Genomic DNA, 11,694 nt, shown 5'->3' with positions numbered 1-11,694 from the left:
GATTTCACAGTAACAGCCCAACAACGCAGGTTATTTCTGTTATACACTGTCCACTGCAAGAGTCTAAATCCACAACTGTTTTTATTGAAAAACATTTTAAGATATCTTTCCCTAATGCATATTTATTATTTACACATTGTCCACTGTCCATGTGTTAAAGGCAACTGCACACCTGTGTTGTCCTAATGGTTGTATTATGAATTCTAAATAAACTATATTATACTCTATATTGTATTAATGTTTATGTATAAAAATAAAACTTGTAAAAACATTTTTATTTTAGACGTCACTAATTACTCAATCATCAGTCACTGATGATGTGTTGTTGCAACAGTAATTCTGCTATGTGGCTTCACATGAAACACTAAGAAGCAAGATTTCTGGATGTATGTGTCACAAGAGCCCAATTCATATAAAATGCTGTATGATAATATATTATAATAACAATATATAACAATCTATTTTCAAATGTTTGAAATGAACACAGTTGGCTTGACTTTATATCCTCACTGAAGCTGTTCTGGATTCATCCAAAAGTAAACATATTATTTCCAGCAAATGACCAAAACCATGTGACCAAAACATGAAGTCAAAACCTGTAAATGTATAATCAAATCAATTGAAATAAAGAAATAAAACTATCCATGAAGACAGTAGATGCAGATATTTTTTGGTGGGAGCAATTGATGCATTATTCCACTAGGTGGCGGTCTAACAACACAGAGAAAATAAATGAAGCCTTTGATTGCACACTCACAGAGTAAGGATGAGGAAATCTCTCTCTCTCTCACCAGCCGATGGAAAACTCGGACTGGATCTCAACAAAGGAAGAGCAATGACACAGGATCTACAGGACGAGCATTTTAGTGTGAGCTTTTATACAGCAGTGACAAACAGCATTTCATTATTACAGATGTATCCATGCCAACTTACATGCTGTTTGTTAAGAATTAGCATATTATATATTATAATGTCTAAACAACACCTCATCCCCTAAATACTAATTATACTTTTTAGTGTCTATGTCATACACGCTTCCACATTATGGAACTCGATGAATTCGCTGGTGTTTAATGCAAAGCTTTAATCGTCATTCTGAATTTCTCTATATTAAAATAATCTTTCTCTATACTTTACATTAATAAAACGTGGTTCTTATTTGAACAGACTGCTCCCTGTGTGTGACAAAAAAAAAAGTGGGAACCCCTCAAAACATCCCACCTTAATAAGAGCAAAAAGCAGTGGTGACTGATGTCTTCTGACACGCTGATCACTGTCAAATAGTGTGTTGGCAGAGAAATGCAAAGTAACAAAGTCTATTGTTAAATTACATTTATTATATATTTATATATAGGCTATAAACATCACAAAATAGAAAGTCAAGGAAGGTCTTGCACAAAGATATATATATATATGTATGTATATATAGATATATATATATATATATAGTTGAGTAAAAGAGCAACCTTAGATGCGTGAACAATGGCTGCAGGCGTATCTGGGATTAGTGCTGCAGCTGTGTTAGAAACATACTTCTTTTATAATTTATGTTTTAGTGCAACGTCTTTACGGCTCTTGGCTCCAAGACATGATTCAAGATTAATAATAAAATAGGGTTTTACAACATATAAGTATGTTAAGGTTGCTCTTTTATTGCATATTGTTTAAGAACATACTGTGGTATTAAGTTACAATAAGGTCTCAAGATGTTCAAATGATCTATTATTCAATATATAATATACCTCTAACATTTCTAGTCATCAAATTGTATCTTGTTAACATAATAAAACTAATTATAAGCAATATCAATATTAAAATACTTAATGAATATAAATAACATGCTTTGAGCAAAATAATTATTTTACAATGGTAGTCCAAACTACCCAAGTCAAAAGCTGTCAAGCCTTTAGAAATAGCTAAACCTATACATTGCTTTGTGTCAAATGATTTTTTTTTTCTGACTGAAGGCCACTTTCAAACAAAGCAATATATAAGGATGACATCAAGTCTTATCACAAGATGAAATATCTTCCCAAAAATATTCCTAATAACATGGGGAAACAGTTTGGTGGTTGGACTGTACCTCTATTATAATAATAAATGATAAGGTAATAATTTTCAAACCAAAATACCCACACAACTACAGTATCCTTAGGATATAATACTTAAGTACAACCAAGAAGATAAAAATGCAAGTATCTGATATAACATTTTGGTGGACTAAATCAAAATCTGGATGATTTTTACTCTACGAAACCTGGCTGTGCCAACAGTTATGTGGAGGCTATGAGATGTGCACTTTATCAATATTGTGTGCTTCACACGTTGTCTGCAGGAACCGCACAGATCATACATATTCACATCTTAAACACCGGCATAACTGGTCTTGTGCCGAGGCAACATGCAGGCTTATAACTCTTCAGAGCGCAACAGGATCAAAACAAGCCATTAACAACATAGGGTGACTTTTAGAACTATAGAACTGTGTATATTTACTGTGTGTGTGTGAGAGAGAGAGGGAGAGAGAGAGAGCGAGAGAGAGAGAGAGAGAGAGAGAGAAATGAACGAGGGGGGGTTCACATATACACATAGTTATGTTCCATTTGCTAAATCACACAATGTATTTACAAAATGTACAAACACTGTACTGACATCATTATTATTCCCATTTATTGGAATATTATATAATATCATCCAAGAGATGTGGGGTGTCCACCCAGTCCAGTGTTCTTGGCTCCGATGCAGCCATGATCATGCACATAAACTGTTGCCCCGTTCTCTTATCTATTGGATAAATTGTAGTAGGCGTGAACCTTTTGTTGCTCTCCACAAATGCGCACAGCTGATTATAGATTTTTGGGTACTCGTGACGAAGGAAGACTCCCCTGGTCCTGAGCTCACGCTGGATATTGACAAAGCAAACCTCTCTGGCTTTTCTTCCCTCCTCCCCCTCCTTGTCAATGTCTGGTGTGCCTGGAGGTGGAGTGAGGATGAGAGTTTCCATTTCACTATCCTTCTTAAGTACCTTTTTTTCGGGGCTCGAGGAGGCTAATGACACCTTTGCATATTTCCGAACTGTTGGTGCTTGGACTCTTGGTGAAGGTCTATTAGGCACTAGCTCACCAACAGCTATGGATACATTCAGAAGAAAACATTCATTGGGGTCATACTCATTACCTGCCTGCTGCAGTTCCTTGCAGTATTCACCCAGGTTGTCCTTGAAGCCATCCAGCTCTCGGAGAGATAAGTATGTGGGAGACATGAGGAGACTCTCGAGCCCAACTTGCAGGAAGTTGTCAGCTGTCTCTGGATTAGCGAAACCCAGAAAGAGAACGCCTCTCCCTCTGGAGAGGTAGCCAGCTTTAGCGACCCGAGAGAAGGCTTTGTGGATCTCTGAGTTCTCTCTGCAGAACTTCAGAGTGTGTCGACACACACTACTGACACGGCCATAAAGGCAGGTCTCTTTGTGGATCTCCCAGTCGTCCCGGCGGCAGTTTCGTGAGCAGTAAAATGTGTAGCAACTGTGGCATGATTTGTAGTACAAGCAGGCATTGAACATAGTATCAGTCCGGTTGCATTTCTTGTTGGCACACACCATCGTGTCATCTTCGTCTGTGCTGTGGTCAGGAGAACATTCTTCTGCGCTCCTTTGTAAAGCATCACACCCACTATCGGGGTCTTTGATTGTGTCAGGGCTGGATTTAGAAGACAGGAACGGTGTGTTCAGAGACCCTACGTTTTCAAGTCCAGAAGATTCTCTGTCTTTGTCATTGTCTTCAGTAATAAGTTGTTTAAGCTGGCCCAAAAGGTCTTCGCTTGACTTTCTGCTAGTTGGTGGTTTGTAATCAACAACCAAATCTGCCAAGAGCTCATCCAGTTGCTCTAGACTCTGCTGGAGGGAGAAGTTGTTGTGTTTCCTGTCTTTGGTTATGTCTGCTGTGGGAGATGGCTGCTTCTGTTGCTGCGCTACTCTCTGAGATGGTGTCTTATCACCATCCAGTGTGTTCCAGTGGACAGAGTGCACATCACGCCGCTTGCTGTTGGCTGCACAAATGTCATTGTCAGTTATGGTGATCTCAGGCGTTACAAACCAGTTTGCACTCTTCATATTCCTCCACGGATTGCTCGAGCCCCTCTCCAGTGAGTTTTCAGAGAGTGACAGAGCAGCATACCGCCTTGGCGAACTTGAGAGGTTAAGTATTACCGGCTGAGATGCAACATCAGAGGGTGCCCCATGTCTAGCCTGGTAGAACAGGTTCTCGAAACTTCGTCCTCGAGGCACTGACTGGTCTCTGTCATGTTGTGGATATAGAATATTGTCCCAAGACTTGGAATGGTTCTTGACCTCTGCTCCTAGTCTACTTGTCTCTGCACAGCTGCTGGTAAACCATGGGGGCATAGTGGGGTCTTGTCTTACTCTTGGTGGTGTGTGCAGTGAGGACTGGTTAGAGTAGCCAGATATACTTGAGCGATACCAATCGTCTGAAAAAGCCTGGGACAATCGGGGGCGTTGACGACCCTCTGTGTGATATTGCCTTGAAGGAAAGTACTGTTCCTCGGGAGAGCTGAATGGTTTGGGATAAAACAACCTTGGGTTACTTGTATGGTACGGATTGAATCTACTCTCCTCTCCAAAGTAAGGTCTTGACAATGGAGTTTGAGAAAAGTATGATCCTGCCTCACTTGTGGAGTAAGGCCTATTGTACACAGAGTGCGCTGGCTCTCTCTTGGACAGGTGGTCTGTGTAATACGACCTGACAGGAAGGGTATGCACCCAACGCGTCCTTGGATCGTACTGACATGTCATTGTACTACCGTGGCTGGTTAAACTGGACCGATCGTCCTGAAAGTGTGCTCTGGAATAGGGATGGGCTGAATACCGAACAGGGTCTTCCGTATAGAAAAACTTTGTCGGTATGTTCGGATTTGAGTAAGCTCTATGTTCTTGACTCAGATATGGTGCAGTTGGTGACGGAATTCTGTGCATGTCTACATGCTGGTAAGAGATTGGAGACATGCTGGTTGCATAGTGGTGTCCTTGTCTAAAATCTCCACTATAGCATTCGCTTGGAGTGGGCGTTGGCGAGCAGACAACCTGCCGGGGTACATACAGACCTCTACTGCTACCAGCCTGGGAGTATCTCTGCCAAAGATGCTCAGTCCGTACATTAGGAACCTGCCTGGACGTGTGCTGCAGTACGGCAGCATCTGGTTTAATGTCCACACGGTACCTGACATGAGGGGTTACGGCTGGTTTATCGGGTTTGTCCTCCTCAAAACAGTCTGAGACATAGAGAGGGGAATGAGGCTGCAGTTTGTTGGGATGCACCTCATTCAAAAACGCCCTGTTTGTGGCGTACGGATCTCGATGTGTTTGAGAAGCCCTCAAGGAGTCTGATGCAGCCTGAGGTGCATCCCTCCCCTTCCTGGCTCCTGGAGGAGACACTGAGATGGGCACAGGAGTGAGGGTTGCCTTAGCCCGAGGGGCACTTTTAGATCTTGTTCTCTTTTTAGAATCTGACCATGTATGATGGTTGGCTTTTTCCTGGCTGGCATGCTGCTGCTGCTGTAGCTGCCTGGTGTTAAACAGGTCAGGAGATGAAAAACGAAGATGCCCCTGTTGATCTAGTCCATTCCACATTTGATCTTTGTTTAATGTCTGATGCTCAGCCCTCTTGTAAGGGTACTCCATTGGGGAAGAGAAAGACTGCGGATCATCCAGTGACTCAATGAAGTCAAAGCTACGACAGTGCCTTTTGTTGATGATTTCTGGTTTATCAATCATTTTCAAGTCACTCTGCTGGGAGGAGTGAACAGAAACGGAGCAGTCAGGGATGGGATTTAGCGTAATGTCCCGATATAGAGTCGAAGCCAGTATATCAGGGGGATGTGTCCGTGTCATCTTAAAGTAACTTCAGTGCTCTCCATTAGGTGTGATTCAAGATCAACACTGCCTGTAGAAAGAGATAAGACAGATTATGCCGAGCACTTCCACTATTTGGGATTTAAGCGTTGGAGAGACAAAAGAGAGTATAGTATTCATCACTATGAAGATGAATGGGTATACAATCAACAGATTTAAAGGCTCATTTACTGACCCCGGTTATATAATTCTCGTCACTAGCGACAGCATGCATGCACCGAAACACTCTGACTCAACTTGACAACCAGTCATTTTGAAAACTGGAGTTAACCTCCCATATGTAAAGCAGCAGGGATGTATGTATGTATGTATGTGTGTGTGCATCGTCACACTAACAAAACTATATTTAGACTGGAGCAAGACTGGCTAAATGATCTATATAATAAATCTCCTTGTGCTAGATTTAATGCACACTATAATGTTAAAAATTGCCGGCGACTTTATCTTTATCATCATTAATTCAAAATATGAATCACTAAAATGGTTGTCGATGATACAGCAATTTTCAAACGTGTCTGATGTAATGATGTAATGTCATGTGAACACTATCTAATCATCTAAGTTAATTGTATTGTATTTTAAACATTTATTTTTTTTAGGTCGTCAAAGAATACACTGTAAAAAGGCCCCGATTTTAACAATAGATTTTTATGTTTCATACACATGGGCTTTCGTGTTGGCACGCTCCCAAAAGCTAACCCTGAGTTACCATCTGTTCATGGTGATGAGCGAGGACTGACCATCTTTCCCCGTCCGGTCTCCACAACACACCGATATCACGCCACCAACAAACCTGTCCTGTTATTACTGTCCTATTAGCTATTACTGAATCTAGGACAACTCCGTTTTATACTCCTTGTATCTAGTTATCTAACTTGTGTCGTTTGTGCCAATACACCACAAACCAGTGCATTATTCACGTCCTACTAAGTACTAAATAGAAATGATGGATAGAATAAATAGAGACTTTGAGGCATTTATGAGACGTCATAGAGTGGGAAAAATTAGGCCTGGTGAAGTGCAGGATGTAACGGGGGAGTTTTCAGTAAGTAGTTCACTCCCACAATCTGTCTCAAACAGTTTGAATCCATTTATGGATACAAACTGTAATAGTCATCAAACTGAAGGAGGAGGACACAGTGGCATGCAGTAAATGTCACAAGACACATTTCCCCCCCGTGTGGCAGCATGAAGGCTTCACCTCATGGACCAAAGACCACATTTGAAGATTTAAAGGCAGGAGGAAGAAGATGCTACAAGTAGCCGAACACAAGAATTCCTTCCTTTATTCATCTTCACGGTCTGAGGCTGTTTCCATAGGAGGACTAGACTTACTAGAGCAGCATGCCACATACTGTCTCCATGGCTACAGCACACAGCCAAGAACCTATTTAACAGTTTGTTACAATGGCTCTCGGTGGAAACACCTAAGAAACATGCTTCAATATAAGGCTTATTTCTATTATAAGGTGATAACAACAGCTACAATACACAGCCAGGTCTGTGCTGTTTAATATTATTTTGGATGCCAATTTGCAACTAAAACAACTTGGTGGGTTTCCAGACAATAATAATGATAACAATAATAATAATGATAATAATAATAAAAATAATAAATGCGGGTTGTTGTGAAACCTTCCCGCATTCCGCCTTGGAGCGTGACCAAACACTGGCTCCGACGCACTTGGACACCCCCGTTTTTATTTTGGTGCTGCGGCACGAGCGCGGCCCTCCATCCTCGGAGGCTGACCCGACGCCTTTGGGTGATTGAATGACGACATTCACAGCCGGGGAGACCGTGTCGTGTCCTCCGGTTCAGTTCGGGACAGGAGCGAAGGTGGAAGAGATGACTTCAGCTAAGTTTGGAAACGGAAGATTTGGCGAGTGAGTGAGTGAGTGAGTGAGTGAGTGAATGGGGGGCCTTACCGTTTCATCACAGATCTGCTCGGATGCGGTGGACATGGTGGAGCAGGAGCAGGAGAAGGTGCAGCCTCGGCCTCGGTCCTGCTGCACCTGCTGTGTGAGCCTCCCTGAGCCGCGCGCTCGCCCTTCGTGCAGCCTTACATGTTGTCTGTGTCACACGGCGACGCAACACATACTGTGTGTGTGTGTGTGTGTGTGTGTGTGTGATGGAGGCAGAGGAGGTGTGTCTGAGCCTGCGCCTGTACGCGAGCCCTCTGGGGGCGTGGTTGTGCGTGTTGTTATTAGGATGGGAGAGAAAGGGGAGGGGCGGAGGGGGAGGAGAGGGTGGGTGTTCAGTCGGAGCAGCACTGCGGTGTCTTCGTTCATCCCTGAACACGGAGATGGAAGTTTTACAGCCTGGCTGTTTGGTCAGTCATCCTGCAGTGATCCAGACCTGATCCAGACCCGATCCAGACCTGATCCAGAGTCTGAAGACAGACTCACAACTCTGCGTTCACCTGGACCTCACAGCTGGAGCTGGAGCAAAAAAAAAAAAAAAAGCCTCATGATCATGATCGGTCAACCTTTTTTTGTGTGTGTCTTTGGTGCCATGGTTCTCAAACTGTGGTACGCGAGCTTCCAGATGCACGACATACAAATAATTACAGTCTCTAACGTCACGACACCAGTGTGTGAAGTATATGTGAGGAAGCCTCCTCACTCCTCTCCGACACCACAGGTGTCAAACCCACGGCCCGCGGGCCACATCCGGCCCCACCATGCAATTGTATTCGGCCCGCAAGATAATATGTCTTTTACTGCTTTTATTTTGATTAGTACCACACTTATCACGTTATCTTGCCAATGTAATAAATAAATAAAGGTCATAAGGGGGCGAAGATGTGACTGAAACACAGCAGAGGCAGATGGAAATGGACAATGGAAAATCATCTGTGATTAAATGTTTTTTTATTTTTGGGCCCCTCTCTTGTCGAGTTTGACCCCCCTGTCCTACACCATCAGACACAGTGACTGATATTTCACTGCAGCGGTGGTAGAAGACGTGACATGTAGGGCCGTGACCTGTTACTCCTTACAGGGACGAGGCAACACTCCGTCCCGTAGCATTATGGGAATGCATGAACGCGAGAAAACGCGAGTAATTGGATCATTGGAGGATTAAGTTCACAGTGGCGCACACAGACATTTTGAAGGGCACGGGCGAACGTGAAAAGAGCACCTGCAGTGCTATTTCATCATTCTCACACACCTGTGCACACCTTTACAGGACAGTATCACGTTCTATTCAGTGCTGGATCTCATTTCCTGTAAGGACACCTCTATGACGGCGCCCTCTCTGATCGGAAGGGCACCCACAGGGAACATTGTACACTGAGGATAAACGACGCGCAGTCGTGGAATCTGAAGGATCCACGCTCGCCTCCGTTGGCTGCACTTGGAGGCCCCAAAAGTGGCGCGTCGCCGTTGTAGCCCACCTCGCCACGTCCTTCTGCAGCGTCTGAATTGATGATGGGACCCAGCCAGGAGCATGTGACTGTGCCACAGGAGAAAAAGTGCTTACCGTCGCACTCTCGTCCTGAGAAATGACTACAGATGAACTCTGCTGATCACGCTGAAGATCACGCTCGCTCTTATCTGTGACAGAGCTCGTTCTGTTGCAGTGAAGTCGGCCCTCCGTTGATTTAGCGCGGCGCTTTTACGGCTGTTATTATTCATACGTTCATTCCGCCCGACCACGTGTGACTCACCCTCTCCTGACAGCGTTCTGTGTCAGCTGTGGGTTAGCAGGCATAAGTGTCTGTCAGCTGGCTGCTGGCAGGTGTCGCAGGCACCTCGCCGGCTCTGTGGCGAGGAGATCAATAGCTCTCTGTTGATTAGAGGCTCCTCTGATCAATCAGGCTCGTACCAGCTGGAAAACAAGCTCTCACGATGCTCAGTCCATGGATCTGAATATTCTGCTGCTTTTTGCTCACACTGGCCCAGTAAATAACCCCTTAGTTTCCCAGATGTCTCAGATGAACCATCTCTCTCTCACTCTCTCTCCAAAGCGAGGTTCGGCCTCTCTTCTTTTTTGGAGTTGTAGTGATGTGTCAGCGGAAAACAAGGGAAACACATTAAACCGAGATGTTACGGCAGACACAGTTCAGCACGACTGTATCGTGGGGAGTCCCAGGGGTAATCGGGAAGTTGTTCACAGTCCCTGGCCCTGGTTCATATTTCATAAAGCCGGGATTAAACCTCTAAGACAGAATTATGTCTGAACATCCGTCCATCTTTGGTCCTCAGAGACAAACAACCACACACCTACGGTCAATTCACAGTGTCCATCCACTACTCACAGTTTCTGTGGTCCACATGATGCACATTAGAGTCTTATTGTAAAGTCATGTATACAGGGAAACAAAGAACCCGCATTGGCAGCGCTTTTAATCCACGGTGGATCAAAACTAGATTATATTCAATCTTTAAACTGATCGAGTGAGATCATGAAAATGATAGAAAAAAAGAAAAAAAAAACATTACATAAACTCAACCCGACACGTGATTATTAAATCTTACATTTATTTGGTCGGTCGCACACACACACACACACAAAAAAGAACATTCCGGTCCAGTTTGAGTAACACTCGTGAGCACATTCAAATACAAGCCAAACTATTTGGGTGCAGTATCCATGGCAACCCACGGCGAGTAGGAGCAAGAGAGACACACAGGCAATAAAGTGGAGGGATGATGGAGTCGGAGGAAATATTAAGTAAGACACGAGGACAGAAACCTGCACTCATGTGGGTCAAAGTGAGGAAAACACACACACTCCTCTGTCCTGGTCTCTGCAACCACAGTAGAAACATCCCACGGTGAGGTTTCATTAAACCTTTACAACATCTCCCATTCTGACATGCCGTGTGCAAGTTTATTAAAGGCGGTGGAGCACATTCAGGAGGACGAGTGGCGCCTCACAGTGGATACAAGTCTGTGTGTTGATTATGTAACTGCATCAAAACACAACATGGCCGTAGCTTACTCAGAGGTACGGGCGGATGGGAGTCAGCAGGAGGTTTCATAATGAGAGTCTGTCGCCGACGTTCCCCGGGCTATTCAACGCTGGACGCACAACAAATCCACTGTGCGGCACTGAGCTGCACCGGTTGTGTGAGGAGGCCGTGTGCGCCTGAAACAACACGGATGTCCACTGACAGTAGACTGACTCAGATCATTTGTTTCGACTGTGTCAAGATGTGTATGCCATTCCACCGCTGCAGAGCTTGGTCTGAGGCCTAAGCAAATAAAATCCCTTTTGACTACAAAGAACGAGTTGATTAGATGAAACGATGATGATGATTAGTAGCACCGTGTATCTGGATGCCGCACTGTACCTGTGCTTGCTGCTGTTTAAATGGGTCAGCAGCACTAGAAATATCCCGGCTCAGTGAAAGTCAAGCGTGTGCCCCCTCCCCCTTTGAACAGCAGCATCCTTGAATCCTGTAGTTGTGGCCTGCATAGAAGTTAGAGAAAGGTGTGCACATCTCGCTACGGAAGCGCACTGCAAAAAATGTTTTGTCTGAGTTTAGAGCGCGTTGCTCATTTATTTTGGTTACATGAAGATGAAAAACTCCCAGTTGTGCCAGGGAAAGAAGAAATGCTGTTACTGTATAGTAACTAGTGTCTAAAACGAAATCAAAATGAAATGAAATGAATAATAGGAGCAGGTTTTTTTGCTATTATGACACGTAACAGCGGCCATGCGGTCAGTGTAGTGGTTAGCGAGCTAGCCTTTGCAGCAAGAAGGCCGGGGTTCGACCCCGAAGGGCCTTTCTGCGTGAAAAAAGAAAGCGGTAGAAAATGGA

General features: G+C 44.0%; 1 protein-coding gene across 1 annotated transcript; it reads right to left on the bottom strand.

Annotated features, from left to right (window-relative positions):
- Nucleotides 1-848: 848 nt before the first annotated feature.
- On the bottom strand, nt 849-8,197 carry unm_hu7912 (un-named hu7912). Its single transcript, XM_044027139.1, has 2 exons — nt 7,850-8,197; nt 849-5,954 (listed from the first exon to the last, which is right to left on the bottom strand). Exon 2 carries the CDS (start codon nt 5,900-5,902, stop codon nt 2,681-2,683), a length of 3,222 nt encoding a protein of 1,073 aa, XP_043883074.1. The 5' UTR covers nt 5,903-5,954; nt 7,850-8,197; the 3' UTR covers nt 849-2,680.
- Nucleotides 8,198-11,694: the final 3,497 nt, after the last annotated feature.

Source organism: Solea senegalensis, linkage group LG5 (genome assembly GCF_019176455.1).
Source record: "Solea senegalensis isolate Sse05_10M linkage group LG5, IFAPA_SoseM_1, whole genome shotgun sequence".
Taxonomy (NCBI): domain Eukaryota; kingdom Metazoa; phylum Chordata; class Actinopteri; order Pleuronectiformes; family Soleidae; genus Solea; species Solea senegalensis.
Note: the sequence above shows the minus strand (reverse complement) of the source record. Positions and strands in the feature narration are given on the sequence as shown.